The sequence below is a fragment of the Sturnus vulgaris genome, chromosome 4, assembly GCF_052056855.1.
Source record: "Sturnus vulgaris isolate bStuVul1 chromosome 4, bStuVul1.hap1, whole genome shotgun sequence".
NCBI classification, from domain to species: Eukaryota; Metazoa; Chordata; class Aves; order Passeriformes; family Sturnidae; genus Sturnus; species Sturnus vulgaris.
The window spans coordinates 14,485,533-14,505,668 of NC_142246.1; the positions used below are offsets into that span (position 1 = coordinate 14,485,533).

The 20,136-nt window shown below is 35.0% G+C and overlaps 1 protein-coding gene across 3 annotated transcripts in view; it reads left to right on the top strand.

Moving 5' to 3' along the window:
- Positions 1-20,136, top strand: part of CPEB2 (cytoplasmic polyadenylation element binding protein 2) — a 50,298-nt gene that overhangs the window by 5,232 nt on the left and 24,930 nt on the right. For all 3 annotated transcript variants that reach the window (XM_014883184.2, XM_088163161.1, XM_088163162.1), the window contains exons 3-4: positions 8,932-9,022; positions 16,535-16,585. In XM_014883184.2, coding sequence (XP_014738670.1) covers positions 8,932-9,022; positions 16,535-16,585 — 142 coding nt within the window. The remainder of the gene's footprint in view (positions 1-8,931; positions 9,023-16,534; positions 16,586-20,136) is intronic.

A 20,136-nucleotide genomic window follows, 5' to 3' on the forward strand; every position in this document is an offset into this window, starting at 1 on the left:
GATAGGTAATGCTTTGCAGTACAGGGCAGCAAAAATAGTTGAAAGTAAGTACTGAAATCCGTCCCAAAGATGTTAATGTAGGGAACAGATTTAAAAATATTAATGCTGTCATATATTGAAACTGCTGTGACATATACGCTGGAATTCGTATGCGGCTAAGCACAGGCTGTGAATGTATTTGCTCATCCAATATGCCTTGCAAGTCCATATGACCAATACTTTGAACTTTCAGAGGCTTCTACCGTACTTGTCAAACGTAGATGAACTCATTTTATGTCTAAACAAGCATCTTGTGCATTTAGGCTATCGTCTAAATAATATCTATGTAATAAGCTAGGAAAGAAATCCTTGCAATTTAACTTTATAATACCTTAATGTTTCTGTGTAAGGGTGGAGGATTTTCTTAAGGGATAATGTCAAAGTGAGAAGTCGGGCATTCTTAATTGTTGGTCGCACCTATGAGCACCAGACCCACCAATTAAATAGGCGTGTTTGGCTATATTTATGCTGCTGATCTGTCTATACTTAAATCTCCCTGACATGTATAAAGTCATAGTTGCAGAACACAGTAAAAATAAACCTGTTATCTGCTGCTATTGTGGAAACACTGTACGTTTCCATAAATACTTTGCTACACTGAAATTGTGTTCTTATTTTTCAGTTAGTCCACTATTGTTATATGATTAATTCCTTGTGATGACTGTTACGTTTTGCAAGTCATAATGAAAAAGTTAAATAGAGCTTGGAGCTCTTGCTTCTTTTCATCAGGACTTGTTGGCAATTGCAATGTTGTCAAACACCCATCTTGCTGATTTGGACTGTGCTTGTCTCCTTCCATAAAAGGCTGGTATTTAGATTGAGGATTCTTAAAGATACACTAGCAATTTCAGAAAATACTAAAAAGATAGTACTAAATAAATTTTGTACTGTTTGGAAAGTCTAGCACAAAAGAATTTATGTGTGTGTAGAAGTTACCTGTCTCTTCCAGGCTTCCACAGAGCAAGCACATCTTAGCATGCTTGTTGAATACATACTGCATCATTCACAGTTTTTCAGAATACCTTTTCCTTCGGGCTAACTGCAGTAATAATTTTGTAGGGGAGGGGACAAAGCACCTCTCTTCCAAACTTTAGCTAGCTCAAAACTAGCAATTTAGAAACAGCTTAGAAAAGCCAGTGCACTCAGGGACTTTTTGTAGGTCTTTAACTTTCAGCTACCATTTTTTAAAAATGCTATATATTTTTGCAAAGTCCATATAGCGTTCAGCATGTCAACTACTCATCCATTTTCTGAAAAAATATGTACATCATACAAGCAAGATAAACCACAGGGGAATTGTATGCAAATTCGAAGCTTTGCCCTTCCATCAAATGTCTTTATTCTTTGGTGTTTGCATTGCTGGGTGGGCCCCAGAATAGAACTGGCATCAGTTCTGATGAAAAAATCATTTCTTGGCATTAAACTAATATACCAGTGACAATGAATGTCATTGCTGATAACTGAGTAAACTATTATGAGTGCTGCTTGTAGGGATGAAAGCCGATTTTCTGTGCTTAGTTAAAAATGAAACATATCCCATATGAAGTTGAATTCATGATGGCCACATTGGTTGCAACAAAACTGCTTTTATTTACAGAAGTTATGAGAGATGTCTCTTAGGATTTTTTTAAAAGTTCAGCAGTTTGTTTTGGTTTTATGTAAAAATAACTAAATATTATGGCAACACTGATTTAAATGTGAGCAAATTAAGCATATAGCCAAGTTCTTCTTACATCCTTCACTGTTAGAAGCTTTTCTGCCTTTCTCAGGATTTTAACATAATAGAAACTGCATCACATACAGTTCTTTGACACACAAAACCTGTAGACGTAATTTTGTCTAAGTTCAGCCATACTGCTTCCACCATGGTAGGTACTTCTTATAGGGAAGGGTTGTTGCCTTGCACTTGAATCATTAAAGGAGCAGTTAGAAATCTTTCCAGGTATTGACACCATGCAACTTAAGCGTTTAATTGAGGGGCCTATTTCTCTCTCCTTAGAGAGAATCTAGGTTCCTTATTTAGATAATCTAATTCTCTAGAAGAACATACCTGGCACCACTGACCTTACACAGCCCCTGGGATTCCACTTTAGGCACTTACGTTGCATTTCAGGAAGTCAGATAATACAAATATTCTCTTATTCCCTGACCTAAAGTACCAAAAAAGCCCTGATTATAGAGTACAAAGCTGAAAATATATTTCTAAACTTTTATGCAAGTGTTGTTCCCCAAAAAAATGCTACAGGCATATCAGGATAGAGATCAGTGTTTTGTACATCCACTTTTTTGATTTACACTCCATGTATAAAGAAAATAAGTAACTATTTCTAAATTTGTACTTATTTTTTTTGAACTGAAGTTTCTGCTAACTGTCTTGATTGCAAGCTTAGTTTTTCTTACCGTCTTGCAAATAATCTTATTAAAACCTGTTAAAAATGTTTAATACTACATATCAGTGTTCAGCTATTTTCATTCTAGTAAAACCATTGCATTCTATGAACATTAATTTAATTTCTGTCTGTTTTAAATTTAGGAAATACTCCATGTGTCTGGGTGGTTTTCACCTTGATTTGTCCTTCCTGTTTGTCCAGACAAAGAGTGTGTCATGTTTATGGTTCTAAAAGCTGAGAGTTCTTATTCTGTGTTTAAACATAGCTCTCCAGCTGGGGATTGGTATGATAAGGTAGCATCTTGCACAAATGCAGATTTTTCTTTTTCATATTTCTTTTTGAAATGTGCTCAAATTTTTAAAGAAAGCAAATCACATGTAAAACAAAACGAGGTTTAAGATTGCATGTCACACAACAGGTGTTAGTTTTAGATATTTACTTTAAGCTGCTATCATGTTCTTCTGCCGTAGAAGCACTTCCATTTGGATAATTTGAAATTTTCAGTGTGACAGTTTTAGTATAATTTAATACATTTTAACATTTTCAATGGCTAATCTAGATGATACATGTACCAGTGAATATTAGGTGAAGAACAAGTTGTTGAAGTTGGGTTCTTAATGTCATGTTTAGACTCCTAAATATGTGGCCCATTTTTTCAAAAGTGTTGAGTGTTTGGCAGCTAGTGTAAAACTTGAAGCCATTGAGATTATCTAGTTGCAAAGTTTCTTACTCTTCAGAGTAATATAATTGTCCAATCACTGATCTGTAAGCCAGGCTTTACCTGTTTGTTTTTGTGGCTGTGCTGGAACAGAACAGTTTTCAAGGTTTTTAATGCAGTGGATTGATTACCTGGAACTGATTAACATAACACATACAACCTGATATTTTTGTTTTGAGTGTCATACGGGGGATATCTCCAATTGGGGAAAGTGGTCTGTGGCTGTGCTTTTAACTTCAGGATCACAATCTTTTAATAAATAGTATCAGGAGCTGCATAGATTAACCATTCATAGAGATTAATTAGTGGGAAGTTTGTAGATATTACCATGCAAATGCTTTTATGACTTCACATGACATAAGAATTTTCTCCTATTATTTAAATTTGCTTCAGTTATACAGCTCATTTTGTCAATGCAATACAAAATCAGAGTTAGGAATTTTCAACAAAATATGTAACAGCCATGGTAGTATTGCAGTGATGTATGTGTTGAGCAGCTTATCTCACCTTGTTCTCTGAATTAAAATGAATGCTCTCACCTAAGATCCATCCAAAAGCACATTTTCTATATGTGCTGATAGATTTGTATTTAGAGTACTCAAGACTGTATAGGTATTTCTAGATGTGGGGCAGGGGTGTGACAAACCCAAAACTTAAATAACAAGTTTGCTTTCAAATGTCTAAATGTCCCTTTAGTTATTTCATTGAAACTATTAATATACAAATTTTCTAGATTTACCTTGTAAGTCAAGATTGCCAAGACTTTAATAATTTCCATAGTCTGGTGTCTGGTTGTTTCCAGGTTATGAATACACATTCTTGAGTTGAAATTCTCCAGTATTGGGATTTTTTGTTCATTTTTAAATGCTTATGTGTCTGGGAAATGGGTGTGTCTTTGCCACAGAACCTGTTCTTGGGCCACAGAACCTGTTCTTGGTGCATTTTGGGCTCAATTTAGTTAGCTTATGTACCTGATTGTGTCATTTTAACTTTAAACACTTCGTTGTCAGGTTGACTGTTCACAGATGTCTACCAGACATCTTTAGTTCATCTTTACCACTAAAGACACTGTGAAAAGTAACCAAGCAATTCTGTGTGTGCCAACTTTAAACCTTCCTCCTTGCTTTTTTACAGAGCTAAAATTGTAGTTTCAATAGGTTTTCATATTTAGTTTCTCATTTACACTAGTTACGGTTTCAACAAGGGGCTTATGATTATAGTATATCCTCAATAAAATGAGAATAACCTGAAATTTAGATGTTAGCAGAGATATTTTAGAATATGTATGTGGGAATTATTATTACTGCTAACATTAACACTGAATACTATACTCAGGTACTTTTTAAAGTGTGGATACTTTTTTACTAAATCAGCTTTCAGTCACTTTCTAGTCTTAAAGCACATTTTTATTCAGCGGTCAGGTTTAAGGTAAAAAAGTGGAACTTTTTAACATTTTAGTTGGGGAAGCAATTTTAAAAAGGTTTCTTTAATTTAGATTTTAACAAACTCAGTTAATTCATCAAGGTCAAGATTGGAGTCCTTTTTGCAGCCAAGGCTACAAGCTCTTATGACAGCTCCCATCCCATGGGGCTGCATTTCATATGTAACGATCATGCCTTAAAGATACTACCATTTACAGATTTTAATACCTATGTTAACATTCTAATTTTTTGCTTCAAGTAGTCCCACAAATCAGTAGTTTAAAGCATGTGTCCAAAATTCAAAGGTGTCAGACTTCTTAACTATGAAATAGTGTTTGTGGTGAAAAATTAGCGAAACTCTTCACCACTCAATAGCTTTGGTCCTTGTATTTGCTTTATGATTAAGTGACAGTATATAAGTTTAGAGATGTGACTGCAGTTTCTGCAAATGCTCAAACAGGATAATCTTTCCATAAATTGCACGGGTGTATATACAGAAGTCCTAAATAGAATGTGCCATGAAAAACTATTTGTTCATGAGTTTAGTACTGAAACTTGCTCTTGAGAGAAAGCTGCTCTCCTCTCATTTGTGCATATTCAGATGCATGGCTTGGGGACCACTTCTCAAATGCATACTCTTTAGGTATACTTTGCATGACATTGTCAAAAGCTCCTTCTAGCATTTGTGTTCTGTGGGAAGGATACTTTGTGCTTCTCCTGTTCCTAAAATAGCTGCCACTTTTCTGTAAACTTTCTTACATAGACAATTTTTTACTTAACTGGATCGCTCAGTCTGTAGTTGTGATTCTGATACTGGAAAGGTGTAGGTCGAGCAGGATTCAAACATTTAGACAGTTAAAAGTAAAAAACTCGTTTGAGAATTTGTAGTGCTTGGGAGAAGTTAACTATCAGCTCTGAGGGAAAAAAGCTAGCATTATGTTGTGACATTCCACTGAGATACAGACCTTCTGTCACAACAAGAATTAACTTGCTTCTTAGCACAGGACTGATGAGCCACAGAGCTGAAAGAGCTGAAGGAAATGAAAAATACTTAATAGGATTTCAACCTTGACAATTTGGGAGTCAGGATGATAGAAAACATATATTAAGATACGTGCTTAGCTATCAGTGCCTTTGCACTGCTGATTATCTTTAGTTTCATTCTTTCAACATGGTTAATAAGCAGTTATCTTTCTAAACAATTTGGAACTGTCTTTAAGACAAAATGGAAATAGTTCTAATTTTCGGGACTACTTCCATGTTGTTTTAAAAGTAGGCCCAGGTTGTTTTAGAAGACAACTGCTTATCAGTTGTGTTGAAATACTGAAACTAAAGCTAATCCTAATTCTTGGGACTGTTTCCACATGCATGGAGATCTGGAACAGTCGTGTTCTGTGGTGGTGCTTTTTGTTCTTGTCCCAAAAATTGACCAAAACCAAAATGTAACTTTTCTGATTTAGTAGTGCCTGCTGTAGTGGAATTGTCCTGTTTCAACAGACCTTTCTAGAAAACACTGGCTGGTGTGTGACCTACATTACTGAAATACTTTAAAGTTCTGCTTTGAAATGAAAGCTATTAGCATAGATGATAACTGTTCTCTTGAAAGATATGATATACATATTTGGGGAGCTCAAAGCAATGTTGCAGCATTTTAAAGCCAAGCTGCACCAAGGTTTAAAATGAACCTTGTACCCCAAGAATTACTTACTCCTTTAGAGACAGTTAAATTTCAGATAATGTTGCTGTATAGCATGCAATTCATCGGTGTCATTTGGAATAGAGATTAAAATTTTGAAGCACTGATTACCAAGATACTACCCAAACTCATGAGTGGACAGTGTGATGTGTGGGTAGTGGGATAGGAGAATGCAATTCCCTTATTTAAATCCTGCTGTACGTCAGTGTATTTACAACGTTTTGATATTGTGTGGTGTCTGCCCATTGTATATTTCCACTGCCCAAAACTAAGTAATACAATTCAAGGAAACAAACCACAAACTTTCTGAAAAGGATGGGAAAAGCTTCTTATTCCTTCTGCTTCTAGCAGAGCAGGACCTCTTGACACAGAACTTTGAAAATAGAATGATGCAAGGATGAAATTAGAATCATTGCACCATGTCAACCAGTAGAGCTGTTTACAAATAAATTGTAAGCGCATGTTCCATGTTCTACTTTTCCATTTCTCTGTAAGATCTAGGACCTGGTAGCCCAGTTTTAGGAGTTAACCATGGCTGAGCCTCTTCTTACAGGCTCATGTTCTGCAAAGTGTCATTAAATCTGTAATAATGTCCATTTCCCAGACAGTCATGTGTTACCTCATTATATATGTATGTAGGTAGCAGTGTTCAAAAAAAGACATAAAAGAATATGTAATGAGCCTGTTAAAAAGATAAAACACCATATACAGTTCAGTCTGGTTTTTACCAATATTAGTTCTTTTCCCTATCAGCTACAAAGGTAGCAAAGCACGTTTTGTTTTTGCTCAGCATTGGTTTTTGCAAGAGCACTGACTGACTACCAACTAGTGCTGTAAACTGAATTTAAGACTTCATTAACAATCCTGATGAGATACCTTCTGAGTGCTAGGGGACAGTAGGGAACAGATCCATCTTGGTCACTGCTCACACCTTCTATAGAAAGCAAGTTTGCTGTGGTAAGCAGGTTCTTTTCATTGTGCTATTGAGAAACAAACTTGTAAGGGCATGGAAGCAGATTAGTCACTTCAGTTTCATTTGGTGGTTCTCAGGGCAACTAAACTGAATAAAAGCCAACCAGTCCCGAAATAAAGGTTACTGTGAACTAAAATATTGCTGGTGACTTGTTGGCACTCAAACCAGGTTGAAGATTGCCTCATGAAGTGTCAGTGGCATTTGGTCTAGGATGTGGCAGGAGACAAGAGAAACCTACTTCTTGAGTTTATCATTAAAATTGTCTGAGGGCTTCCAGAAATATTAATTTGATCAGATCCTTTATTGCTTTCCCAACAGGAACCCATTACTCTTAATAGTTGTTTGAGCTAGAGAGAGGTGGGAAAAAAGTCTTCTCTGTTTTCATCCTGACATTGACTAAACTTTTTAAGAAATGAAAGTAAAACCCTCGTTTCATCATGGCAAAGCTGATCATAAATCCTAGTGTGTGATTCATAGAAAACTTCTGTTCCAAAGCTTGCTTTTTTACGACTACAATATGAAGAATACCTGTTTGCTGGGGGATGTACTTTGAAATGAATCTATGGTTCTGCTAAGCCATCATGGAAAGTTAGAGTGAGTGTGGGTCATATACCTTCTTGTCCCTATTATATACATACTAAGTGGGTGGCTGCATCTTTAGGGAATTTCTCCAGTCCTGGGATATATATGATGCATTTCATCTTTCTCTGCTGAATTATTATAGTGAAGACTGAATACAACAATAAAATTAAGGCATGATTATAGGATTTAAGTACAGTACAGTCTAGCCAGAAGCCTTAGAAGTAAAAGAGATTACAGTTTTACACAAACTGTTTCCAGTTTCTGAAAGGTATCCCAGAAAGACCAAAGAATTTAGAAGTCATTTTTTCTGTGTCTGTAACTTGAGTGTATTAGAAAACATGGGGGGAAATCGCTTGGGTAAAACAAAATCAGTGAAAACATTTTTAGTTCATTGCAATAACTTTTATTATTGTCAGTGAAAATATTTATTAAGATAGTACAGCAGCTTCTTAATAAGCATGTATAAAAGAAATTGTGCTCTATAAGGCTGATAATCTATTAGTAAGATTTGTGACATTTCCTTTTCATAGTTTAGCTTTAATTTGCCACCCTTTAACCATTAAGTGCTGACCATTTATAACTCAAGTCTTTGCATGCAAAGGCCCTGAAAGGCAGCAAGTGCAGCCTTGGCAGGGGCTGGTGGCCCATGCCAGGCACTTGGCCAAGCACCAAGAAAGTGCTCTCTTTTATTTGAAGTGGCTGCCTTGTCCTGTAGTTCCCCACCTTCCTTACTATTTTACTTGTGCATGAAATGAGATTGAACTGTTACAGACATTAGTCTCCTTCATTAATGAGCCTAATGCGTAATTCTGCTGTGGATCACTAGAACTGATCCAAGCAGTTCTGAAGGAAACGGGCAATGACAGGCTGTCAAATGCATACACAGCATTTGTTCACACTGCATCACAGAGTTCTTCACACTGCATCTCTAGTTTATATTTGGATGCTGTTAAAATTACAGTTAATAAAATCAGATCTTACTTTGTATCATTGTCCATCTCCAGAGTGTCTGAGCGGACAGCTGTTAGAAGGAGCCTGTGTTTTCCTTTCAAGTATTTTGTTGAAAACTGCAGAATTTGTATTCCAATACTAAGGCTTTTGTTCTCTTTTAGGATCGAAATAGAATGTATGACAGTCTGAATATGCACTCTTTGGAAAACTCCCTTATTGACATTATGAGAGCAGAGCATGATCCACTTAAAGGTATGTTGTTAACACTAAATAAAGAAAAAGGGGTCATCCATTCTGCATATTTGAATTAATACTGATTGTTAATTTAGATTCCAGGTTCATACTAAAATGGCAAATTTCTCACTCAAATGAAAAGTGAATCTTGAGCTGTCTTTTACTGAAAACATTGTTTCACAGCTATTTAAAACAAACCATTCCCAATGTTACCAGTTAACTTTCCCTTTCTCTACGGTGGAAGCTGAAAAGAAAACCAAGTCCATTGATAAAATCAGGTTTTGTCCTTTTAAGTACTTTTTCAAATTCACTGGAGGATACTAATGCATCCAGATCTGAAGAAGTCCAAAAATACAGTTGGCTTTAGAATGCTGGTTTTTCTTACAATCCTGGGCCCTATTAAATCATTTAGCCACAGTAGTAAGCATATAGCTAGCATAGGTGGGCTTCCATTTTAACTCCTCTTTTCATTGTACATTAACTCGCTCTTGTGAATTTTGTTCTTCCACACTTTCTCAGATAGTATTTACTACTTAATATTGAGTCGGGGAACCCAAACCATTTCACTTGGACTGATCAGATGTTACTTCATTTGTGGTGTTCTAATTAGACTAACACAATCTAATTTGGAAATACTCAAGACTTCAGGTTTGCTTTGTAGAAATTAAATCTCTGTATTGAAGCAATTGAAAAAATAAAACAAGCAAAATTTTTTCAGCATTATTTACTCCCATCCATTCTCCTATTCTAGAGACTCCTATACTTACTATATATTACATTAGCTCAGAATGGCCTTTTCTCCTAATTTGAAGCACACCTTGCTAGTCTGCTCATGATTCTCCTAAAATCTGTGAAATCATTTGGAAGACCTATACAGTCAGATAGCATTTAATGGTATTTTAAGATTTAAAATAGTTAGCCAAAAATTTGGAGCTTTTTCCCAAGCTGAAAATCTCTCAGAGCATCTCTAAGTATGTAACATTTACTTAAACCATTATTTATCTTTGACTTTAAAGTAAGTGGAAACTGAAATTATATTTTCTTAGGTGCTTTTAAATCTGATCTCTTCTTTTTTACTGTCTAGAGAGGATTAATTCCATTTTCGCAATTTTATTTAAGTCCATTATTAAATTCAGTATCTGTCTATTCTGCACGTTTGCAAACCATTATTAAGTAACACAAAAGGTTTGAAACCTGTAAAGGGCTAGCCCAGTGGTAACTGCCATGTGCTCAAAGCATGCATATCTCCTCAAAGATGAGGTGACCAGGTGCATCATCCCTGTTACAGAGCATTCTCACTTCTATTTGCCACACTCAGGTGGTGACTACTTCTTTCCTTTTCTGGAAGCTACTGTTAGACGTAAAGCCAGAGAATGCAGATCTTCTACTGCAATATACTGCCATTGGCACCTCTCACATTCCTGAAGATGAAAACCAGTCTGTTCCTTCTTTCTGTACATGCTGACATGACAAATGGAATTGGTTGCTTGGTTCCCCCTGCCATCTCACTGTTTTAATTTTGGCTCTGTAATATAGAAGAGATTTCAGAGGCACAGTGAGCACAGAAAATACCAATTTTTATTTTTATTCACCTCCTTGCATTTCATTATTTTACAATAGATGAAAATGGTGCGTTTCTAATAATAATTTTCCAAGGAGAGTAAGACAAGACAAACCTTTAAGACTTGAGAGTTAATTTGGTTCATACATAGATACCTTGAAAAACTCAGTTTCCATCTGTGCTTTCTAGGGACATGACAATATGGTGTCAGTCTACAGTCAGGAGATTTTTTTTTAACAGTTAAACAGTCATGTTCTTGCAGTGAATATTCTGCTAAGTTTTATGTTTGAACTAAAACAGATGGAAGCCATAGATAGTGATGAACTCAAAGGAAACCCATTTTTTCTGTTCGAGTGCCAGAGAACAATGCACATGCCAACTGAATTTAAATAGAGTAATTGTGTGCTGCTATATAAGTTGATGGATAAGATATTTTTTCTCCATGGATGTGATTTCAGCTGAAACATCTACATTATTAACAATAAGGCAGGAGAAATGTTTCTTACAGACTGAAAAAAGTAGGAAGAGACCTTGTGGCATATCAGCCTTTTAGCTCTTCTCTACTGTCTTCTGATTTTTTTTCGCCATTAATTGGAATTTCTGTAATTTCTGAGCAACTTTAACTTCTTTTATTTTCCTTTCTCTGCCAACCATGAAACTTTAATTTGGTTATATCAATCTCTGTGACTTTTCACCTCAGAAAATCTAATGTTTACTTAAAACTCCGTCATATTTGCTTGCAGAATGCACAGGATTCTTGTTGTTATTGTTGTTTGTTGCTCTTATTAATATATAAATATTTTGTTGTAACTAAGGAGTATTTTGTAACTAGAGAATATTTTTATGACAAGTTTTTCAAGTAAATCTAAGCACACTAAAACAATGCATCTTTTATATCTGATCACAGCAGTAAAATGAAAGTCTCTGGAATTTTAACCACGTGTTTCAGATTTAGCTGCTTACAATATCTGGAGTATGACTAAGCATCTTGTCTCAAATTTTGCACAATGCAGAACAGACAGTCTGTGTACTAGCTCATAGCTTTAAGTTTTGCATGTCAAGATCCATTTTAGGAGCAAGTCAAATTTCACCACTTTTGCTTTTATGAACTTGAAAAAAATTATTTCAAATATGATTCACTGAAAGCTAAGTTTATGCCTGCCAGAAAATTGTTTATAGATGACTAGTTTTGGCTTCACTTAGGCAATCTTTGTCATTACAACACACATGATCAAAAGAAAAGTAATTTTTAGTTTTCGATAAGGTATTTTCAAGGTATGGTAATAGGGAGAAGATGTTTGACTTCACTAGTCATTGCAGTAGAAATACTGATTGTATTAAAACTAATATTTCCCATGCAGCTTTCTTGAAATGCATTTCATAACAAGAATTTAAGTAGTGTTTAAGATTATCCCATCCATTCAATTCCAGTGAAATAAAAACTGAAGTTAAATTAATTCATTTTTACATCATCATTCTTAAATACCCTTTTTATTCTTCTAATAGTTTTTAAAACAATTGAGAGAAGAATTAAAATACTGATAGCCTGACACATACAGGTATTGCTAGTATAACTCCTCAGACATACGACTTGTGTACCTGCTTTTCTTTTTTCTCCTCCTACTCTCCCAAATATCAATGCGTTTTGCTGCCAAGAAGCAGGAAAGACAATGCATTTGCGCTGAAACAGATTATGGAGAAAGCTTAGAAAGCAGTTGTTACGTTTTCTGTGCAGTATCTATTAGTTTTGAGGAGACTGATTTCATGGAATTCATTACCTGCTGTTTTAAATATCTTTCTAGTCAAGATTGTTGCACAGAGAGCATTCTTTCTTTCAAAGACATTTGTTTTATATTTTGTGTTATGAAGCTCTAAAGTTAGAAGCTTCACAGTGTCTTCCTAGAGTAATTCAAATTGTGCCAAGAAAAGAATTTCTGAGGCTAGAAAAAAAATATAGAGGAAAAAGTTCTCTCCCTAGTCACATAATAGGCTTTGAAATGTTACATACACATTGTTTCTTCTTTCTGCCATGGAAACTTTTTCTGATAAAAGAATGTATTTAAGACTGAGAGACTGAATTGTCCAAATTCATGGACTATCAAACAACCCATTTGGCCTCGTTCTGACTTGCATGTTTCATATGCAAGCATTGGAAAATGCAGTCTCTAGGCTTTCTGTAACTAGGTGTTGTCCAAACATGGGTTTGTGCTGTTGTCTTAACTACGCTGATTCCAAAAACTGAAACTGCTGTGATCCTCAGCCATTCACTCTTAACTGGGAAAGCTTGACTTGGAAGCTTTTTCTCTTCTACTCAGGAGAGCTCTTGAAAAAAAGGAGAAGGGGTAAGGAATTTTTGATTCTCAGTCTCTTCATACAAAAAATGAAAACTTTTTTTTAAAAATGGGGAGAGTAGACATGAAATAGCAAACTTGTGAATCTATGAGTCAGTAATGTTTAAAGCAGTAATGCTTTAATGTATGGGCATTCCTCCAACAGTTCAGTTAAATAGCAATAAAAAGTATGCATTTCTAAATGTAGATGTGAATTTGCCTTAGAATAAAAAGTGAGTAGGCCAAGAAGTTTACAAAAATTTAAATTTCCAGTGCCTCTGTCAGTAGCATGAGATTACAGAAATGTTGCTAAAACTAAGTTTGTTACTCTTTCCTCATGTTTGGATTAGCAAAACTTAATTGGATTCAGTGGGTAAAGTGGCCCCCAAAATTTATTTGAAACTTCTCTCTTTTTTTTTCTGCCTTTACAGAAGAATGCATTGAGAAATATGCATGAGGCAGCCAGTTCTATTAATATTAATTGCATTTAGATAAGGAAGAGGAAGCTAGGTTTAACAACGCTCTTGTTGCATAAGAAGTGTCAGGCATACCTGCTATTTCTTAGCAATGCTAGTTTCAATTTAGCCACCATATGTGGGAATTACTAATTAGCAGTAACATGGTTAAGTTGCATGTTCAGGTTTGCACAGAGACAATCTCTGTAACATGATGATCTTTCTGATACAGTCTGGTAATATTAGGCACTGTATTTGTTCCAGATAGTAGCAGATTACAAATTTTGGATTCTGTAGACATCTTTAGAGAGGTAGTGAATTAATTACTTTACATTTTTGAGGAATGGACTAAGTCTATTATTTAAATATTAAATTTTCTTACTAACTGGTAGTTGATTTTAAACTATTAAATCATCTTTATTACTAAAACTACTTTTTTAAGCAGGTGGAGGCCACTGGAACTGCTAGAATACCATTGAATGATTTATACAGTTCTAGATTACTGACATTGAAGAACAATGGGATTAGATAGGATCTGTGCCTTGTTCTTAAAATGGTGGGATTTTTTTAATGCATCGAACAACACACAGTGAAAATAGCCAGCTAGAAGGATGTATGTGGTAGAAGCAAAGTAAATTGTTACAAGATGGTGCTCCCATCTTCTGTATTCTACATAGTGATATTTTAAGTGAGGTTTAACTACAATAATCTGATAAAAATGCTGTGGTTTGAGCTCTGAATAAAAATGTGAAATCTTCTGAAGTTATGTATGTCATGAAATTCAGGTGGATAGCCTAGAAAACAGAGCACTCTATTTCAACAGATAAGCTGAGGGATAAGAACCTAAGTTAACATTATAAATAAGTAGCAGTAATTGCATTTTGAAAAAGTAAGCAAACATTCTTGTTTAAAATATTCTTAAAGTTGTAAGTCCAAGTGCTAGATGAGGTAGCAAATACAGGGGTTTAGTTAAGTGTCATTTTGTTGAAATAACTATGTAAATAAAACTTAGAAGCATCAATACAGAAGTGTACTGAATATTGCATTAGTTGTTTTCCTCTCTAACCTTGAAATATTCATTATCTGAGTTAGCAAATTCATCTCCCCAACAAGAAGGGATTTTGGGTTGTGGTGGTAGGCCCAGCTGCCTGGTGCAGTCCTTCCTTTCACTCAGTGAGAAATCCTTCGTTTCTTTCAGCTTGGCATCCGTGTTTCAGATGCAGCTTATTTGTGAAGCTATAAAGGGGAAAAAGCAAAAGAAAGCAAACGCAGATATAAACCAGAATTTACTACTTTTTAGATGTTTTCCTCTCCAGGTGTTGACACTGTGAGCTTCTCTCTCTCTCTAGGCCTTAAATGTGACTTCTGTTTATGAAATCATTGCAGAGGAAAAAGCCCTATCCTTTGTCTGTCTTGCTAAATAGGAGAAAGAGGATAAATTCAGGGAGAAACACTGTCACCACAGACTTGAGGAAATTTGAGATAATGTCGCACAATTTCTTTTGCTATTCTCCATAAATACAGCATTCTGATTTGCAAGGAACACCTCATATTGTTACAAGTATTTCTATAACAATGTATATAAACATGATATGACAGTGATCTTGTGAAATCTTGCTGTTAGACAAATGAGCCTTGATATTAGCCTTGATAGAGCAAAAGCTTAAGAATTATAGCAAAGTAACTTCCTATACACCAGGCTGAGCTATGGCATTCTTAGAATAGTAAAATCTGTGGGATGACAAATAGTTCATAGCTGTATAAAACTGGTTTTGCCACAATGCTTGTAAATAATAAGGCTGAACAAATTTTCCTACATTATCTTTATCTTGATATTTTAAAATTGTATATTTCAGAATTTGAAATGTATATATTTTCAAATTACTTTTTGGCAGAAAATTACTGAGTTGGTTTCTTAAAGAAGAGCAAAACCTAAACCCTATTATTTACATATTTACAACAAAAATGTTTTTTATTTAACCCCAAAGGTATCCCTTGGCACTCAGAACTACTTCAGGAAATTTCTAGTCTTGCTGCTAAGCTCATAGATTTGCAGAGGACCAAACAGAGTATGATAAGAATTGCTGGACAGCCTTAATATATAGCTTGCTGATTTGGTTTTCTTTCTTTTTTTCCCCTGGGGCTTCTTTTTCTTGCAAGCCATCTGCATATATATGACCCTTTGAAAATGTGTGACTTCTACATGCCTATTGCTTCCAGATTGGATTCTTCTTTACACCTCTACAAGCATTCCCATTTCCTTTGAAAGATTTCCTTGTTTCAAGTCACAGTATTCTTCAGATTATAAGCAAGCAAGTATATTTGAATAGCAAGCTAGATGGCAATGCAGTTTTTTGCACATTAAACCACAGTTTTTCCAAACACAGTGGTTATTGTAAATGTCTCTCTAGGTCAGTGTGCACTACTGGTATGTTTGCAGTCTCCTTAGTAAAAAGGAATTTGTAGTGAAGAGACACTTCAGCTGTGCATTCTAAGCCATTCATTTAACTGCTAAAATATAACATGCCACTGGTGTAGTAAAATGAAATTCTTGAAAAATTCTAATGTCAGGATATATGGTTTTCATATAATTTTTTACTCAGTCGAAAATGCTGAAAATTTTATCTGTAGTAGTCTTTATTTTTTTTGAATCTGTAGATAAGCAAGCACTCTAACGTTGCTAGACTTACTGAAAAGTAGTACATACCAGGGTTATATGACATACACCAAGATGCAGCCATAAATCAGTTAATAAAATTTTCATGCCTTATTTCTTATTAACATGATTTTTCTTAAATTGATTCAGTAGAGAAGCACTAAGTTGTAAAATGCCACTCTGTTAAGCAATGTGCATAGTGCAGTTATTCACAGTCACTGTGAAAGAGAAGACTAAAGCAGTCAGCACTATTTCTGGGTGTCATGAAACAAAAAGTGGCTTTATCCTATTGGAGCTGATCCCAAAGTACACTGCAGATCTTATGACCAGAGAATTAAGGTTAAGAAGTCTGTTCTTGTCAGCTTTAACTTGGGTCATGGGTATTGTTGGTTAATGTGCTTGGAGTTAAATATTAGCTCTTTATTTCCCTTAGGCAAATTCTAGGCAGTGATTTTTCATCATTTTTTCTAACACAATAGTTAAAACCTCTGCATTTGTTTTGTTCTTTGGTTTTTGTTTTCTCTTAAGGTCGCTTGAATTATCCACATCCGGGGACTGACAATCTTCTGATGTTAAATGGTAAGTTCTAATCTTGTAACAGTTTCTAATTATCTCTAGCTTAGCTTAAATCTGACATGTTGGTATAAAATTATACTATTATATTCTGTTACTGAATTACTTGCCTCCAGTCTTCAGCACTGATGGGACTGTTGCCATTTTTTGGAGTTGAATGGCAAGAGCTAATCTTGCAACAGCCTTTCATTATATCTAGCTTATTGAAAATCTGAAATGCTCATAATGATGCGCTATTCTTTTTTTTTTCTCAAGCAAACCAGGGTTATGTTTTCCAAAGAGCTGTAAGAAATCTATTATACTGAAACAGGAATTAGAAAACTAAGAAGGCCAGAAACACATGTTTTTCTATATTGGGTAAATAAAGAGTGAACTAGACACTTTGTATTGCGCTCATGTGAAATAGCATTTTATTTTTCTTGGGGTTTTTGAAAATAGCTTTTGTCAAGCACATGTCTAACTGTGAAATATGCTGAAGTTAGAGTTCACGTTCATGTTCCTCTCCCAGTAGGTCAGACTTCATGAACATCTGCTACTCAGTGAAGGCATGAACTTTAGCCTTTGTTCAAGGCTAAAGAAGGAAGCACAGCTTGCTAATCCATCTAAGTCAATAATAAATCAGGGGTTTTGCAGATAGATGTTTTCTGCATTGGGAAAAATTAGAGCTATAGTGCCACAGCTTCTCTAGATTAGAAAACATGGAAGCTATTGTACACGAAGTACAGTTTTCTCATTCATTGATGAGTCTTAGGTATTAACAGTAAAGCTCTCTTAATAAAAAAATATGGCCAGAATACATTTGTTGCAGTTTGAAATTATGTGGAGGGGTGTTTTGTTGTTGTTGTTGTTGGGTTTTTGGAGGTTTTTTTAAATTGCCTTATCCGTTCTGCACAGTCATTTACTCTTGTGCAAATGGATATAAAATGTAAACAAGTATCTATTTTCCCTGCATAATACTGAGTAAATCTTTAAAATGTTAAGGAAATTAAGATTTACCTTTATACCCAGTAATGGAAAATACTGCACAGTGGCCATTTGAAGAAGTAGATACTTTGGTATTGAATAGGTAACTTTAAGATAATGGAGTATCTTGAAACGAAAAAATAGGTATTTAACTATTGAAATAAAATCTGTGTTTAGCCAACACTATCTTGGTTCCTCTACACTGAATAGCAGTGTGCTTGATGTCACAACATTTGCAACATTTTACGTTCTGTATTTAACTGCAGCTTTAAGACCTGTTCTGCAAACTGGTTTGTTCAGGTGGTATATGTGCAATTGTCACTGTCTGCTGCTGTACAAGGAAGTGGCAGATGGGACGGTATGAAGAGAAACTGAAATATTTCAGTGAGATGGGTGTAAGAAATTAATATTTTAATTCAGTTAATTTTACTTTGAATGCTGAACTTAGCTTCTTAGAGTTTTGTATGCTAAAAAAGTACATGGGAACTATTGTTATTCTGTGGAATATCTAGGAAAGAAGGGGTTTGTTATCATGGACACTGAAAAAACACAGTGGTACCAGTCTATTGTTAAAGACCTTACCACAAAGCTAGCGCATACACTGAAGAAAATCTTGCTCTTAACACTGGTGTGGTTCCTCTTGTACTTAGACATGTAGCACTTAGTGTGACTGCTGTCTTTAAAAGCGGCAATATTATTTTTAGCCTTCAGTAAGTGAGATAAAAATAACAGTTTGAGTATGTAAAAGGTGCTGCAGCACATAATTTTTAAAATTTTGCTCTTGAGAATTTAATTCAGAGCCTTATTGTGTAGACACCTAGTCTATACCATATAGTTGGAGTCTGAGGTAGCTGTCGGTGCAGGCCAGGGCTGTCAGGAACACTCTTCAGAGCCCCTTCAGGTTGGCATGTCTTAACTGCAGCTTCTTGTAGCTCAAGAACATAAGTACTGGGAGCAGCTTTTGGGAAGCTCCAGCTTCTCAGACTCTGGACAACCTTTCTTTCTTAGCAAGAATTGAGGGACTTCCTCCAAATGTGCAGTAATGTGTTTGAACACCTGTTGATGAACTTGTAGACTTCAATTTCCTTCTCCACTAAAGTGGGTTCAAGCTTACATTTCCCTCCTATTCCTGTAACTGGTGCCTTGGAGGGAGAATTGGGAAAAGAAGAGTTGGTAAATCAAAGACTTACATTTGTACCTTAATTTCTCAGCAAATACTGTAGTAGCTGTGAGGAAGAGCAGGAATACCAGCCGTTTATGAAGGCAAATCACAAATATTTTTAAACATCCTCTGCCCATTAATGCATGCACTAATACTTAACACTGACCCTCTCTGGATTTTAGTTGGATTAATTTTAGTGAACTGGTATCTCTGGATTCCAGAAGGGTTCTAACATGAACCAGAGTGAAATTGTGCAGCCCTTTTAAGACCAAGCACTTCTAGATAAAACTTTTTTTTTGGTAGTTTTTCCTCTTCTTAAATGACAGATTTTTTCCAATTCATTTAAAATGTACTTACTGAACTGTACCTAATATTAATATTTACGGTTTTCATTATTTAAATTAATGAAATGAACTAAAGGAAACCTGACTTATGTGTTTTAATAAATTATATGTAATTATGTGTCTATGTCAGCTTAAGCTGTAAAAAAAGTAATGCATTTTTAATGACTGTTATCTCTCAAAAGTACAAAAAATATACTTTGGAATGGGTATACCTGACTACATCTTTGTCAACTTAAAGAGAACATTTTTGAAGCAAGTAATAATTCAAGAGTCAAGTTTATTGATATGTAGGGTGTTTTTCCCCATTACGATGTTCCCCCCACCTTCTATAGCTTTAATGCATAGAATTTTTTCAATGGCCATTGAAATATAATTTCCCATTTGATTAGTTTAGCAAGGGCATATTAGACTTCTTAGAGGTACTATTACTCATTATGCTTCTAAAGAAAGTTGTTTTACTTCAAGCAGAAATGACTAAACTTCCTATACAGGAATTGCTAGATGAACTACTCCAAGGCATGCCAAGTCTTTTAGGTGTGCCAAGCTTAAATGGTCATAATGATGTCTTTCAGCCCTAAAATCTATGAAGGTGTTATTTCTAAAGAAATCTAAATGGAATTTGGGCACCCAAATCCAATAGAATAAAATGGGAATTAGGTACCTACCTCCTTTAGTCTGGACTCTTGGGAATTATTTCTGTAACAATTTATGGATTTCTTTAAATTACAGTTATTAATGAAAAAAGCTCCATCCTATCTCTGTCAATATTTGATCATTATATCAGAATGTTAGTGACAAATAGTATTTTATGTTTCTATAAACTTCAGTTATCTTTGTAGGAAGCTTGCCTGGTATTTTTTCCTGTTAATAGCATAGTATTTTTAATTCAGCTCAGTCATTGAGTTGAGTTACTTCAATATGTGCATATTTGATCTCTGGTTATGTATTTGAAATATGTGTCTGAATAAAATGAAACCATACATTTGGTATTTTTGTGGTAGCATTGCTCACATAACGTACAGTTCTATTGTCTCGATGTTAGATAAGGGTGCACAACAAATGTATTTACTTCTGTCTTAAATCTGTAA